This window comes from Lagenorhynchus albirostris, chromosome X (genome assembly GCF_949774975.1).
Source record: "Lagenorhynchus albirostris chromosome X, mLagAlb1.1, whole genome shotgun sequence".
NCBI classification, from domain to species: Eukaryota; Metazoa; Chordata; class Mammalia; order Artiodactyla; family Delphinidae; genus Lagenorhynchus; species Lagenorhynchus albirostris.
The window spans coordinates 20072897-20089425 of NC_083116.1; the positions used below are offsets into that span (position 1 = coordinate 20072897).

The 16529-nt window shown below is 48.0% G+C and overlaps 1 protein-coding gene across 1 annotated transcript; it reads right to left on the bottom strand.

Annotated features, from left to right (window-relative positions):
• Window positions 1-1212: 1212 nt before the first annotated feature.
• On the bottom strand, window positions 1213-11214 carry RAB33A (RAB33A, member RAS oncogene family). Its single transcript, XM_060138757.1, has 2 exons — window positions 10823-11214; window positions 1213-1745 (listed from the first exon to the last, which is right to left on the bottom strand). The coding sequence occupies exons 1-2, from the start codon at window positions 11078-11080 to the stop codon at window positions 1290-1292; spliced, it is 714 nt and encodes a 237-aa protein (XP_059994740.1). The 5' UTR covers window positions 11081-11214; the 3' UTR covers window positions 1213-1289.
• Window positions 11215-16529: the final 5315 nt, after the last annotated feature.

Consider the following 16529-nt stretch of genomic DNA (forward strand, 5'->3'; position numbering starts at 1 on the left):
TGCGTTTGCCTATCAGAGGACAGTGCTCAGGGGCTATCTGTCTGGGACCCCCTCCCCTCCTCTTGGGCTTCCAACAAGAGGGCTGCCTTTAGGAGCACCCCCAAGCAAAGAAATCTACCTGGGGCTGTTGTACGATAGATACGCCTTCAGAGCCACTTTTAATTTCTTTAACCATTGGATAAGGAGCCTTCACATCCATAGGGCCAGATGTACAAGAAATACCTACAGGACTTCTGCGGGAGAGCCACCAGAAGTTCCCACTGGCTCAGAAAGCAATAAACTGTCCTGCCTGAGGTGTGGGCTGCTCAGCTGTCAGTGGGCCAGACTCCTAGCTGTGCTCTTGCTCAAGCCCCAGGGTCATTCCTGCCTCCCTACTTTTGCCCACTCCCCTCCTCTTTACCAATCCAAATATTACACTTTATTCAACAACCAAAATAAGTTCAATGACGTTTTTGGTGACTCCTCCCTGATGTTGAGTATATGATGCTCTCAATTTCCATAGCACAGTCTTGCACTTGGTAATATTCTTGTCTAATTTTTGTTCCCAAGTAGTTTCAGTGTGTACATTGTTCTCACAACTAAATCAGAGGGTCTTGGAACGTAGGGGATGAATCCTCCTGTTACATTTCTTCCAACAAAGATCTGGGGGCATCATACACCTATGTTAGCTTGAACCCTGCCCTCTTCAAGAAAGGGCAGGGGGAAAGAAATACTTCTGGTATCAAGGGCTGCTTGGTGAAAAATGGGGAAGCAGGAGCTAACAGCATTGGAAGGAACTGGGCCTGTTGGGCAACCTATATTTTTATGTTTAAATTTTGGGAAATAAGAAGAGAGCAGCCTACTCTCGACATCCAAGGACCCTAGGAAATAATGATGAGTCAATGTCTCCTTTCAAAACTTCTCTATCCCTCTGCCTGCACTGGCTCTCTAGAACCACATATCTGTCCTGTATTCCACCCCCTCCAGGTGTTTTTGCCCACTGATGACATCATGTGAGAGAATGAATTAGTCCTGAAGAAGTGACTCAAAGGATGAGCATTTCAGGCAGCGTAGAAGGCTGGTAGGGAGTGTGCCTCTCTAGCAGGGCGAGCTGCCTCTTCTACTCATCACAATCAGAAATGTCTTCTTGGAGGAAAGCAAGACATGAAGGCATATGATAATCTATACAAATTTTATTTTAATATCAATTTGTATGGAAACAAGCAGGTGTCAGTGTTACACAGGCACGGAAAAAAGGGAAAGAAAAAAACCTCCAGTGATAATTGCTCTTGTATTTACACCATTTGGTTTCAACAGGGACAGGAAGTTTTACTGTTAGCTTCCTGTGGGAACTCCAGTTTCTGCACCTTCCCCTGCTGCCTCTCAGCATCACGATAGAGCAGGGATTTCTGAGCCTTCAATCGGCAAGCCAGGCACATGAAAATTGACTCCACGTTCTGGCTCTCTTTGGGGTCCTTGGCCGATGTCTCAAATAAGAGCATGTTATGGGCATCGGCAAATTTCAGGGCTAAGTTGGAGGGCACCTGGATCTGTTCCCTCAAGTCACACTTGTTGCCCACAAGCACTTTCGGGACTAGTGGAGGCACGGCATGCCCATTGCATTCTTGGATCCACATTTTGAGGTTGGTGAAGGATGTCATCTTGGTGACGTCATAGACAAAGACCACGGCATGCACATTGCGGTAGTAATGCTCGACCATGCTTTTTCGGAAGCGTTCCTGACCGGCGGTGTCCCACACCTGAACCTGGAAGATACAAAGACCCGTATTTGGAGTCAGAAAGCGAAACATGAACAGATAGGAGAAAACATGGTTCTGTGACATTATAAAAATGAGGTGACAAGCCCTGACACAGGAAGTGGTTCTTTGACAAATTGGCAGAATGGACTTATCAACATATAGAGAGAAGTTTCTTTCAGGGTTTATTAAGTCTTTCTTAAGGTTTTTAGTTGAAAAACTGGAATGTAAATTGGTCAACTTTCCTGGAGGGCAATGTGGCAATATTGTCAAAAACCTTAAAAATGTACAAAACTCTTAGAGCCTAGAATCCCACTTCCAGAAATCTATACAAAAGAAATAGCAGATAACGTAAATAAGTACTTGGGATATAATATACAGCATGATGACCATAGTTACCACTGCTGTATAATATATATGAAAGTTGTTAAGAGAATAAATCGTAAGAATTCTCATCACAAGGAAAAACTTTTTCTTTTTTTTGCTTTTTCTTTTTATTGTATCTGTATGATATGATGCGTGCTCACTAAACTTACTGTGGTAATTATTTCACAATATAGGTAACTCAAACCATTATGCTGCACACCTTAACCTTATACAGTGATGTGCGTCAATTATATCTCAATAAAACGGGGGGGAGCAAAAAAAGAAAAGAAAGAGATATGTGGTCAAAATTCTGCGCAAAGATCTTAATCACTTAAAAAAAAAAAAAAACAGGACTTCCCTGGTGGCGCAGTGGTTGAGAGTCCACCTGCCGGTGCAGGGGACACGGGTTCGTGCCCCGGTCCGGGAAGATCCCACATGCCGTGGAGCGGCTGGGCCCGTGAGCCATGGCCGCTGAGCCTGCGCATCCGGAGCCTGTGTTCCGCAACGGGAGAGGCCACAACAGTGAGAGCCCCGGATACCGCAAAAAAAACAGGAAACAACCTCCTAGGAGAGGAGCAGCTAAAATGTATGTATTGGGTTGGCAAAAAATTTCGTTTGGGGTTTTCCATACGAAGTTATGAAAAACCTGAATGAACTTTTTGGCCAACCCAATATATATCTATACAATGGGCTATTATGCAGCCATTAAAATAACCTCTTCATAGAATAAATGGTGTAGAAAATGCTCATAAAATATAAGTAAGTGAAAAAAGTAGGAAACAAAATTTTTCATATGCTATGGTCCCAATTTTTTTTAAAAAAATTAAACATAGACAAATGCATAGGAAAGACTGGAAGTGTATATGCGAGGACATTAATGGTTATTTATGAACAGTGGAACTTAGGTGATATTTACTTTCTTCTTTTTTTTTGTATTTTCCAAATTTTCTACTTCATGCATACATCACTTTGTTTTTTTTTGTTTTGTTTGGTTTTTTTTTTCATGACTTTTTAAAGCAAACAAAGTTAGTGTTAAAATCTCACCATGTGGCTCAATTGATTTTAAGTTCACTTCTTTGTTATGTAAAAGGTAATTTAGCTCACTGGATTTTTCTTCTGCATCTCAGCTTTTGGGATAATGAATAACATATGTAAAGATACAACTCCCAGGGGATACTCTGGAGTCTAAACACATTCAGCCCAATCTATTTCCTGTTATACATCCAAAGTCTTGGACAAGAGAAATCATGCTGAGAACGACGGCCCCAAGGCCTTATACAATTCTCAGTTATGAAAGAAAATGCGATTATGGTCACTAATTGACTACTATGGTTCTTAAAGCGAAGTATAGCCTTTATTTGGAGTTAGCAGTCAGTAAGTATAATCTAGTAAATATAATTGAATCTCTTTGCCGAATGAAGATCTTACAGGGCCCCAGAGTCATCATTGTGAACATCAGTTTTCATTGTCCAGGCTTCCCTTCATCTCCTCAATGGAGATGGCCGCCATGTTCCTTTGGCACGACATTCGAATTCATCTCCTTCTCCTATTTAGATTTCCATGTCTCTTGGTCAGACTCTCCTCTCCTCACTCCCGGATTACAGCAAAGTCTTTTGGACTCTAGACGTCTCCACTCCAGTGCCTCTTGCATACTGCTTTCAAACTAGCCTTCCTAAATCCCTGCTTGTATCAGCACGTTATTCTCTGCTTCAGCCAATTCCGATAGCCCTCTACTGCATGTGGCATCAAAATGGAAACATTTGTCTGCCATAATCGGACCCCACCCAACCTGGTTTCCAACTACTCAGCTGCACCTGCTTCATTCTCTCCTCTGTCCCTTTGGTCCTGCTAGTCCAGCTTCCCCTGCAGAAGTGGTTGCCCCCTCATTGCTCTATCCAAATCTCACCCATTCTTCCAGGCTCGGCTCACACTGCACCTTCTTCCTAAAACCTTCTCCAACTTTTCTTCAATTCTCTTTCCTTAGGCATTCCTATCGCACTTTGAGTCTGCACCACACCATTTAGAATATATTTATTTGTTCTCTAGTCGTTTCATCAGTGTTCTTGGCATCCCTCCAGCTAGACTGTAAGCAGTCTTTTTCTGCATCAGATCACTCGTCATCATGCTTGTCATCAATATCGTCGTTGTGATCAAAAAGCAGTATTGGCCTGAGCCAGCAAAACTACTGTCTGGCATCCTAGGTATCTGCCAAGGTGATTTCGGAGACAACATTCGACTTTGGTTACCCAGAAAAACATAAGTCTTCAAAGGCTGATTTGCTTCGGCAAGCAGAGACAAAAGAGATTTTCATTTCTTCCACCTCTCTGGTGCTCTGAGCAGGAAGAAAGAGGAGAGCAGGCCAGGAAAGGAATGGAGGTCAGTGGGAAGAGGGCAGGTATACTGCGAGAATATCATTACCACTTGGCTCCCACCCCCACCCTCCGGTAGTCTAGTCGTAACTCTTGCCTCTGAGTAAGGCTGAATGCCTACCAGCCCTCAGGCATGCGGCAGATGCTTTAACACCATGAGCTCAGGGCTCTAAAAATACCTGCCACTAGCAGGAACGTGGGTGGGAGTGTATGAGGTGTTTGGGGCTGAGTAGTTTGGCTGTTTGGCTTTTCTATGGCTTCAGAATTGTGCACGCCACCCCAGCTGCCAGAACTGCAGGGAGGGCCCTCTCTGCTGGAGACCTCCTTTGCCTTTCCAGTGCCTGGGGAGTCTTGGAGCTTTTATTCAGAGGCTCGGAATTTCAACTACTGCTCTCATTCCAGTTCTTTAGAAACCCCACCCCAAGTTCTTTGCACCCCTGTCTGTGGTGAGAGGGGAGCCAGGAAGCAGGCTGCTCACAGCAGAGAATCAGAAGAGCCAATGCTGTGGCCTCAAGAGCCATCAAAAAGGGATAGCACGGCAGTCAGGCTCGCTGGAACATGACTGACTTCATTTTGTTTCTGGGTTTCGTGTCCCTGTCCTTCTCAGCATCCTCATAAGCCCCTGGCCTCTGTCGGACAATGAAAGCATCTCCTCTCCCTTTGGCAGCTGGCACTCCCTCACCCAGTCCTCCCTTCCTGTGGGCACTGCACCTGACGCCTGCCCCTTAGCCCCACACATGCCCCCAGGATCCTCTTTTCTCTCCAAGGGCCAGTGGGGTATAGTGGAGTCAAACCAACTAGGGTGCAAATCTCAACCCAATCATGTCCCACTAGTTAGGTGTCCTCAGTCAAGTTACTTTATCTTCAGTGTCCTCCTCTGGAAACTAAGGATAAACACAGCAATCTGGTAGGGATGCTGTGAGGATTAGCATTCCTTGTAAGTACAGGACACAGTGCCTAATACACTGCCCCTTCGCCCCTGGCCTGAGACTGCCACCATCAGGTCTGGCCAGACAGCTAATTGGGCTGGCGCTGTTGGAAACGCAGCAGTAGATGTGGAATTGGGAAAGCCGGGTTCTAGCCCCTCAGCTTTCTAGCTGAGTCAATGACCAGCCAAATGAAATAACATGCGAGGAAGAGCTTTTGCACAATATAAAGTGCTCTGCAAATATTAGCTGTTGCCATTGTCTCAGAGGGCCCATGAGCCGTGTCCTGGTAGCACTGCTCCTTGGATCCGTTGGTTCTCGTCCTGGAAAGCGCAGAAAGCTTGGCTTCTTTTCTTGGCTGTGCCACACAGCATATGGGATCCTACTGCCCCGACCAGGGATTGAACCTGTGTCCCCTGCATTGGAAGCGCGGAGTCTCAACCACTGGCCCGCCAGGGAAGTCCAAGCTTGGCTTCTTGAGGATGAGATCGAGCCAAGGCAAATGCAGTCAGTGGGGAGGGGGAAGAGAGAGGAAGGCCAGCAACAAGCCATGGGTGGCTGGGGGCAGGCCCAAAGTGACAGGGACTCTGGAGAGTCAAGGGGCACAGGGTGGGGAGCTGCCAAAGATAAATCTAGCCTTGTAAACCATTTTCCTGGGGCTACCACTGCCTGAGCAAGCTTCAGCAAGTTCCTCACCCCTCCACGTGCTCTTAGCTGACATGGGTATTTCTTATCCCTAGGGAACATATCTGGCGTCTTTCTACAGATGAGGCATGAATGTCCTTTTGTTGGAGGCTGGTGGAGGGGGGGTAGAAGTGGAAAGAGAGAGAAAATACATCTGTAACCTTTGGAGGATGCCCGAGTGGATGACGGGAAAAGTTTAAGATAAATCCTTCTTCAGCTAGCTGGCTGCCCCATCTGCGTCTAAGATACACCACGTTCACACACCAGGCTGACACAGAGAATGGCAAAGGATGACAACAAAGAGAAACTCACCCACAGCAAGAGAGGCAGCAAGGGAGACAGAGAAACGACAAAACTGCTGGATAATTAACCATTCAGCTAACTGGCAGAAGATGGAAGCTCAGAAGCCCTAAGGAAGACATGACGTCATTCTGACTGCGGGCAGCTTCCGAGGGAACGCTTAGCTCAGCCACTCGGTAATGTAGCACACGAAGGTGTTTTTCCAAGTGATCAGTGGAGGAAGAGAAATCCACGATCCTGAACAGCACCTGCCCACAGCCTCGGCCGTTCTGCAGCGAGCATGCCTGTTCTGGAGTGCTGGGGCAGAGGGTTGCCCAGGCTATAGGAGGAACCCAACTGGATAGCAGGGGGTGCTTGCATGAAAATTTACAAGGAATGGCTCAAAAATTAGAACTAAGCCTCCCCTCTACTACCTGCCCACCCCCAAACACACGCCCCAGTCGGCATTTTCCAATGCTTTTAGACTGAGACAGGTGCAATATGATTTAGCTAAACCTGTAAGGTGACAGACACTTAATGGTCATTAAGGGAAGCTCCACCCTGCCTTTGGGGATTGGGGGAGGCCTCCATCCTTCCTAGGCTGATGTCAGGGAGGACTGTCAGCTTTCCCATATGATGTCTCACCGTGTCCCTGTCACAGGTAACTTTGTGGGTTGGATGGACGATGGGGCTGGCCCAGAGTGGGGATTTACATGCTCTTCTAAGCCAGGCAGCATGGTGTGTGGAAAGAGCAGCAAAAAGGGAATTAGGAGACCTGAGTTGTAGGCCGGGCCCTGGGTGATCTTAAGCAAACACGTTCCCTCTCTGAGCCTCAGTTTCCTCTCTGTAAGACAAGGAAGTCAGATTAGAGATGCCCTAAGGTCTCTTCCATCTCTGAACATCCTCTGATTCTCATACCCAAGGTGAGATAGTCAAGGTGCAAAAAGTAAAACCCAGGTACTCGGCTCGACGTCTGGGGTGCAGCCAAAGGTGACATCTTGAAGGCTCCTGGGTTCTGGGGCTGAAACCCTGGACCCCTGGCCTAGAAGAGACCATAAGGCTGGTTGCCCGGCATGCCACCTCCCCCTGAACACAATGCCCCCCAGCCAGATACTGCCCCGCTAGAGGAGAGAGCAGTAGGAAAGAGCATGAGCTCGGAATCTAGGTTGAAATCCTGGCCCTGTCACGGGGAAGGCAGGATAGTGAGATGGCAAAGTGCTTGGGCTCAAGAGTCAAAGACTGAAGCTCAGATCCACGTGCCTTGGGGCAAATTATTTAATCTCTCTAACTTTGGTCTCCTTATCTCTAAAACAAGAATGGTAATAATAGTCCTAATTTCATAGGGTTGCTGAGAAGACCAAATAAGATAGTGCATGGGAAGCGCCTAGCCTGTGCTCTTTGTTTCTTCAATAAATAGAACTTGTTGTTGTTATTATGATTATTGTAGGCTTTTCTTGATGTTCTTGTGAACCAGGAAATACTGGATTATAAATCTTGTGAGGGCATGGGGGACACATTGATTGGAGACACCAAATGGGGCTTCAAGGCCCTAGGGATGGCCCTGGTAATTAAGACAGTAGCCCCAAATACGCTAAATTAGTCGTCCCCCTGCAGGGGTTGACAGTATGTGCTACCCTGGGACACAGGGGGGCAGCCCCGGAGAGGCCACACCCTACTCTTGAACTGAGAGAAGAGCTTGCTGAGACCTCTCTGCCACTCTCCTGTGAGCACTGGCATTTTAGAGCCTGACAGCCTTCTCTTGCTGGCTGTGGTCTAGGGCCACCTCAGCCTGGGGACTTTTCTCTCTTCCCCAAAGGCAGTCACCTCCTAGTGTGATTTTGGTACCTGTTCCTTGAGAAACTTCAGGCCAGCCGGAGTATGGGGCAAAATCATCTCCTATGGAGCTCATTTGCTAGCTGCCATTCTCTGCCATCTCCCCAAGGACATGCTGGTCTCGCCTGCTGGCTTGGGCCCTGAGCTTGCAGCAGCTTTGCCAGAGGCAGGGTCCCCATCCCGCTGCTCCCACACCCCACCCTGAGCTCCTTCAGAATCTGCACTCAGAGGGCTCCTCCATGAGCAGTGTCACAAGGTTTTGCCCTCTTGAAAATATCATCTTCCCAAAAAAGCCTGTGTTAAGCACTTATCTGCACGTGGTGCTGTGCTGGGCTCTGTTTCTAGTGAGTCACATTGTCACTGGCTCTGCCCTCTGGGAAAAAGTCCGGAATCTTTGGCAGAGACTGTAAAATCCAGTTTGATCAAGTACTGGGTGTTAGAAGGGAAGGAATCTTTGCAAAATTTCCCCAAGGCCATTGGGTAGTGACCCTCTTCCACTCGTTTTCACCTCCCACTTTCTGGCTTCCTCCTCTCCTCTCCCCCTGTTCTCCTTCCCTAGACTCCCAAACGCTTCCTTTTCCTCCATCTAAATTTCAAGGGGACTTATTTCCCCCTCTCTTAAATCCAGAGGACTCGTTGGCTCAATGTGACACGATTTTAAACAAGCAATAGCATTAAATTCAAAAGGTTTTGAGGGTTTAAGAGCACATCCATAAGTACATTTCTAGTTGGCATTTTAAAAGGCATGTTTTAGAAATGCCAGAGTCTTACAATGTTACATTAAAGAAGTCCTAGCCAAGCAGATATTGACATAAGAGCCCTAGGAAAGGATGGAGACAGAGACCTACTTTGACTTTTAAAAGCAAATGTAGCAATTCCCTCCAAAATGCGAGGGGCAAAAAAGATCATTATTTCCAAACAGTGCCCTGTCTTCCTGATCCTGGGTCTCAGTTGTTTTCAAGAGCCTCCCTTACCAATACTGAGCTGCCCATCTTCCTGACATCTAGTGCCTTGGCCTGGTCTCTGAAGCCATTTTAAAACACATTCATTTTAATAATGAAGGAGTCAGGAACCTTGTACAGTTTAGAGCATTTCATCATTCTCCTCAGTTACTCAGTCCTTCTCTCCACATCACTCAGAAGAGAGGCCCTGTGGTCACTGGGGCTGTTTACCCAGCAGGAGGGAGGGTTGCCTTCACCCGACAGTGTCCGACCATAGGCTCAAGAAAAGGCCAGCTGTGGGACTTCCCTGGTGGCACAGTGGTTAAGAGTTCACCTGCCAATGCAGGGTACATGAGTTCGAGCCCTGGTCTGGGAGGATCCCACGTGCTGCAGAGCAACTAAGCCAAATGCGCCACAACTGCTGAGCCTGTGCTCTAGAGGCCGCGAGCCACAACTACTGAGCCCACGTGCCACAACTACTGAAGCCCACGCACCTAGAGCTGGTGCTCCACAACAAGAGAGGCCACCACAACGAGAAGCCTGTGCACTGAAGGAAGAGTAGCCCCCGCTCGCCACAACTAGAGAAAGCCCGCACGCAGCAACGAAGCCTCAACTCAGCCAAAAATTAATTAATTAAAAGACAAAAAGAATTAAGAAAAGGCCAGCTGTGGGTCTAAAGAAGTTGGTCTTTAGTACCCAGTGCCTTCTGAGGTGGCTTTTCTGCCCATAACCCTGCCCCCTCTGCTCCTCTGACACATGAAGCTGCCCTTGCCATGTCCTCCCTCCCTCCATCCTCGGCACATTGAAATATTACTGTCCTATCGAGTTTCTACCTTTTCTGAACCAAAAGTGAGCACAAATGGTCAGACAAGAATATCTGTACTTAGCCTACTTGACAAACTAAAGAGAGGGGGGCACCAAGACACTTCCCTCAGCCCTCAGATAAGTTGCTCTGCATTTTTACAAAGGCCTGCTGAAGACAATACCCACAGAATGAGTAATGGGCATTAGGTACCCAGACAAATAAAGAAGATATCATTTAAGGGGTACTTTCCAAAAGAACTAGTTTAATCTATTATGAAGTGTTGGCAGGTAACCCTGTCTCAATTTCTTTAAAAGGGCTCATGGCTTTGTGCCAGAAGCACCCCACACTACTCCTATTCCAAATCAGCCTTAAACTTAATTATAACTTGTAATTTAAAATAAAGCAGCTTTCATTCTCTATGGAGTTCCATCTCCCCCCACCCCAGCAAGGCCTGGGGGCTTAGCCAAAGCAGGTTTTTGCAACCTACTGGCACCCACGAGGTAGAAGGAACCTCAAGATGTGTAAAGCGCTTTGGGATCCATCCCACAGACCAGGACGGAGATCCCTCATACCGCCCTCTGCCCACAGGTGCCGCTGCTCCCGGCTCAGGGTCAAGGATAGGATCAAACAGGCTTTTCCTAGTGGGAGCTGTCAGGCAGGGGCAAAGGGCATGAATGCAGCCACTCCCGCCTGCCCTCAGAAAACGGGTGAGGTGGGTACTGGGCCACTGAGAGAGGCGAAGGGGATAAGGACGTGCCGAGGGTCTTGGGCTCAGCAAGCGGCGACACAGCCACGCGCTGGACATTTACAACCACTAGAGCAACGCCTCTGGCAAGGCCCCCTCCCAGATCCCTCCCTTCCCGGACCTGACCGTCTGGATCACCTTGATCTTCTCGCCCTCGATTTCCACGGTCTTCTCCCTGAAGTCCACGCCGATGGTGGCCTCAGTCTTGTCCGGGAAGGTCCCCCCGCAGAAGCGGAAGGTCAGGCAGGTCTTGCCCACATTGGAGTCCCCAATCACGATGATTTTGAAGATGCGAATCTGCACGTACTGGTCCAGCGACGAGTCCAGCTCCAGGGACGCCAGGCCAGCGGCCGAGGCGGGCTGCAAGTTCCCATGGCCCAGGATGGGCTGCGCCATCTCCCCCGGACCGGACCCGGGCCCCAACCCCCCTCGAGGGCTACACACAAAGAAAACGGCCACGTTAGTGCGCTCGAGGCGAGCGAGCTTTGTGCGTGTGTATATGTGTGTGTGTGTGTGTGCGTGTCTGTATCCGCGCGTGTGTGCGTGCGCCAGCAACGTGTGCGCGCGCGCGCGTGAAGGGGGTGCCTCTCACCCCAGGCCCCCCCTCCTCCAGCGCACCCTCCTAGCAGCTCTGAGACAGCGACACAAAAGCCAGGGAGGGGAGGAGAGATGGAGGAGAGTGGGCAAGCGTTCTCCTTGCGCCTGTGCGCTGGGACGGGACGCTCGGGCGTGCGATCCTACCGCGCTCCCCAGGCCGCTGCGGCCGCCACCGCACCTTTGCCTAGACCCTCCCCTGCCTGGACTCCAGGGACACACCGGAGGGAGGAAGCCTAGGGAGGAAAGGGTGGGTGGGGAGAGCCGCACACACCACCCCAGGATGGTCTTCCTTTCTCCTTGCCCCCATTTATTTTATAGGTTTATAGGTTTCGGGCTCCCCACCCCCACTTTCTCGGAGCGCACGAGGTCAGCGGGCACAGCTGGGGAGGACAAAGAGAGCTGCACCCTCAGGCATCTCTGGAGCACCTCGGCCTCGGAGCGACACTACTCGGCGGGGGTGGGGGGTGGGGCGGAGATACCTCCTTCACCAAGCGGCCGGCAGCTGCGCCGCGCCTCCGCAGCCCCCTCCCAAGCCTTAGGATAAAGCGATGCTCTGTCTTATTGAGAAAGCAGGTGCGCTCGCGCGCCCCAAGGAGCCGGGGAGGGCGCTGCCAAGACACGCTGTGGTTTATGGGGGACCGCGCAGCTGCGAGAGGTAGGCAGGGGCACGGGTGTCCGTGTGTAGGGGGAGTTAGTGTTTCTGTCACAGACTTGTCAGATGTAGGGGGGCGCGTGCCAGGCGCCAACCTTCCCTTATCACACCACGAGCACCCATCCTCTGAATGTTCAGGAGAGTGGCTCCCATTGGCTGCTGCAGTCGGTTGTGTTTGTCTAGCCAATGGGGAAGGCCCGCCACGGGAGAGGGCCGAACATGGGGTAGAAGAAGGGGGAAGCTGGTGGTGGCAGCTTCAGCAAAAGGGGACTTTGTTTCCGGGGCTAACCATTACAGGTCCAGGTGGAGGGATCGTGGGACATAGCATAAACCTCACAGTGTGTTGCATTCCTGAGCCCTCCATATAATCATAAATCCTTCCAGAATGGTGGAGTTTCAAAAGGAATTATAAACCCCTAGGAGCGTTCACCCCTCTGCAACTGAATGTAGAACAAAGTGGTTGGGTCTAATTTGCCAGAAGCCTAGGTTATGCTTGGAAGATGATAAATGAACAGAACTTTCTTACAGTGTTGGGGGCAGCTTCCCAAGGCTTAATAAGCATCACACATCTTGGTCAAGACCAGTGTTCCCTCTGCCGAAAGTGATTTGCAGGTTCAGAATCTGTTTGAAATCAACTCTGCTGAGGTACAATTTACATATAATAAAATGTGCCCGTTTATGTTTGCTTTTAAGACTTTATCCCTCCTCCCACATATTTCATAAGTTAAGGTAATATTGACACATACCAATAGCACCGACGTATGCGTTATTTGCTAACGCCATCAAGGTCAGGGATTCCAGCAGCACACGTGAGTTACCATCTTATTTGTGTGTGAGGCTGAGCTGCAGAAGAGACAAGTATGACGAAATCCATTCCCACTATGAGGAAAACAATTCAGTGCATCGGTGATAGATCTGTAAGCAAATCGGAATGTGACTGCTCAGCCAAGTCCAAGTTACTCAAAATGGCTGGGAAAATGGGGTCTTCTAGTTAGGAAGCTTTTTAAGCTGAGTTAGCAGATATATATACAGCTAACTCTTTTAGCATATATGTGGGTCACCCATTTCTAAAACCCTAGATTATACGATTCAGTATTAAAACTCGAGAAGGATTTAATCTTAGTTGGCTAATCGAAGGTCATCATTATGAATACCAATTATCATTGTCCAGTGTGAATAGTAATCCTCATTGTACAGTATTTTGTTTCTGATTGGTTGATGTCTAGATAATAGTTTGCCAAATCATTCTCCTCTGAATTGGAAGCTAATGCTCCTGGTGATCATTATCTAGAGAAGAGTAGCTATTTTTTAAAAAAGGTAACTATTAATTAGGCATATCCAGTAGGTAAGAGTGAAAAGAAGGGCTTCCCTGGTGGTGCAGTGGTTAAGAATCCGCCTGCCAATGCAGGGGACACAGGTTCGAGCCCTAGGCCGGGAAGATCCCACATGCCGCAGAGCAACTAAGCCTGTGCGCCACAACTACCGAGCCTGTGCTCTAGAGCCCGCAAGCCACAACTACTGAGCCTGGGTGCCATAACTAGTGAAGCCTGCGCGCCTAGAGCCCGTGCTCCACAACAAGAGAAGCCACCGCAATGAGAAGCCCACGCACAGCAATGAAGAATAGCCCCTGCTCGCTGCAACTAGAGAAAGCCCGTGTGCAGCAACGAAGACCCAACACAGCCAAAAAAAAAAAAAAAAAGAGTGAAAAGAAGCTTTGCTAATTCATAGCCATAATTAATGCTAACTTTCTGGGAGATATAAAAAGATATTACATCCACATAAGATTATTTAGACATATGCTCCCAGCAAAAACTTGTCACTGAGTCTGAGAGTTCACATTATATTTGTAAGGTAGAAACACTGATTTCTGGAAATGTGGTATATCAAAATGGGCCCCATGCCCTAATAAAATACTCTGTGGAGTGAGATTTGGGGGAAATTTCACTTATATTTTTGGAGTTATTCAATATGTGTAAGTTGCTTTTGCCACCCAAAATGATAAAATATAATTTTTATTAAGAGGACAAGAAAACTTCATTGTACCTATTGCAAAAATAAATGTGCTGTACAATGTCTTTTTTGTATGTTAATTGTGCATCATTAAATGACTGTCTTTCAAATACACCCAGTTGTTTTCATAGGTATCTGATCGTCATGATTTTGATAGTGTTTTCCAAAGCTTCTTTCACCAACAGATATGATTAACTTTGTATTTAATCAACCCATGTTTATTATTGGCTTTTAGAAATAGCAATAAATTTCAATGTCTTCAAGACCTTTAAAATATGAAATAAGTAGAAATCATTTTTTACCTTATTGTGGAATTGATATTTTCAATATTTATCCCCCCAAAGAGTCCTAGCTTAAAAGGCAACTACTGGGACCTCCCTGGTGGCGCAGTGGTTAAGAATCCACCTGCCAATGCAAGGGACACAGGTTTGAGCCCTGGTCCAGGAAGATCCCACATGCCGCAAAGCAACTAAGCCCGTGTGCCACAACTACTGAGCCTGCGCTCTACAGCCTGCAAGCCACAATTACTGAGCCCACGTGCCACAACTACTGAAGCCCGCACACCTAGAGCCCATGCTCTGCAACAAGAGAGGCCACCACAATGAGAAGCCCGCACACTGCAACAAAGAGTAGCCCCTGCTAGCCGCAACCAGAGAAAGCCCACGCGCAACAATGAAGACCCAATGCAGCCAAAAATAAAAATAAATAAAAAAATGTTTTTTTTTAAAAAAGGCAACTACTACCTGCACTTCTGAACACTAACCTATTCTTTTTTTTTCTTTTTTTTTTTTTTTTTGCGGTACACGGGCCTCTCACTGCCGTGGCCTCTCCCGTTGCGGAGCACAGGCTCCAGACGCGCAGGCTCAGCGGCCATGGCTCACGGGCCCAGCCGCTCCGTGGCATGTGGGATCTTCCCGGACCAGGGCACGAACCCGTGTCCCCTGCATCGGCAGGCGGACTCTCAACCACTGTGCCACCAGGGAAGCCCTAACCTATTCTTAATGAGTAAGGGAACCCTGGATCATGTTCACCCAATAAATACTGCTTCCTGGGTTAAACTTCCTAAAACAACTTTGTAATTTCATTCTTTATCCCTATTCCACTAAAGATAATATCTTCATCGCCTACAATATTAGGGCCAAACCCTTTTGCTTGTTCAAATCTGGCCCCACCATATTCACCCGTCCTTACTTACTTCCTAGTATGTACTCTCTACCATTGTCCTCTGAAAACGTGCTGGGTTTTGTTTTATACCTACAAGCAGCATGGTGCTTCCTCTAAGATACTTTACAAATATTAGCTCATTTAACCTTCATAACAACCCTATGAGATTGGTAAAAGAGGAAAGTGAGGCACAAGTTAAGTGACTTGCCCAAGTGGCAGAGCCAGGATTCAACCTGGGGCAGACCAGATGCAAAGTCAATGGTGCTTAACCACTGAAAATATTACCTTTGGTCCCAAAGTATTCACCATCTGAAATATCATTCCTTCTCCTCCACTATTTGAATTTTACTACTCATCCTTCAAGACACAGCTCAAGTAACACTTCTTACGTGAAGTCCTTCCTTAGCTATTCCATCCCATATTTTCTCTTGCTCTTGCATTACATCAGATATTATTTATTATTTAAATGACCAGTAATATGTCATCTCCCCAACTAGACAGTGACCACTTCCTATACTTTTCATATCCCCCAGAGCTCCTTTAATAGCACAGTCCAAGTGGCAAGTGCTCAATAAATACCTGTTAAATGAACATGTAACTCAAAACTTTGAAATAGGCATATGTTATGTTTTGCATACAGCCAATAATTTATTTCCAATTTATCTTACATTTGGTAGAGTCAAAACACCTAGTTACACTCAGCCCCTCACCGTACTCCTCCCACAACTCTTAAAATCCTGCTTAGGAATACTCTCACAGAAAGTCTGTGAAGCACGAACTCTTTTTGCCAGCATCCTGCTCTCAAGCACGGAAGCCATAATAGCAGGAGACTGTCCGCAGCCCTCGTACAGCATCTAGGACACAGAATTGCACAATATAAAAGCGATTTGGGAAAGAGAGCGCGGAATGACTACTAGTCCTGCAAACAGGGGCTGGGTGGGAAAGCGCCAGCAATTTGTAAAGACGGAAGTCCACTCCGAATCTGGGAAGCCAGATGCCCCGGCTGGACCTACGGAAATACTGGAAGTGGACTACAGCCAGAGAACCCGGAAAGCTTAGTACCTAGTAAATAGTGGCCTAAAACAGAAGAACAAACTGCGGTGCTGGGGCCACGCTTTGTGAGGTGTCGTTACAGGTTCCCGCCATCGACAGAGCGGCAGCACCGGCCACAACCGCCAGGCAAAGTGGCCCCACCGGTCCCTCCTTGGACAGCTTTTGAGCTCGCTTAGCGGAACGCGTTACCATCAACCCGCAGAAACTTGCAAGCAACTCAGCCTGCGGTCTTTCCAAGTGTTCGGACAGCTAGGCGCATGCGCACAGCTTCTCCCCGTGCGGACCAATCGCAATGCGGCGCTGAGCGTTACGCCTGCGCAGTAGGCCTCCAGTCGCGCTTCCCCTTCCCCTGCTCTAGAAGGCCGGCCT

Excerpts from the sequence above, each read along its gene's own strand:
- RAB33A (XM_060138757.1), bottom strand. The coding sequence starts at position 11,080 with ATGGCGCAGCCCATCCTGGGCCATGGGAACTTGCAGCCCGCCTCGGCC. Across the intron at positions 1,746-10,822 it reads TCGAGGGCGAGAAGATCAAG|GTTCAGGTGTGGGACACCGC; the intron begins GTGATCCAGACG and ends TGTATCTTCCAG.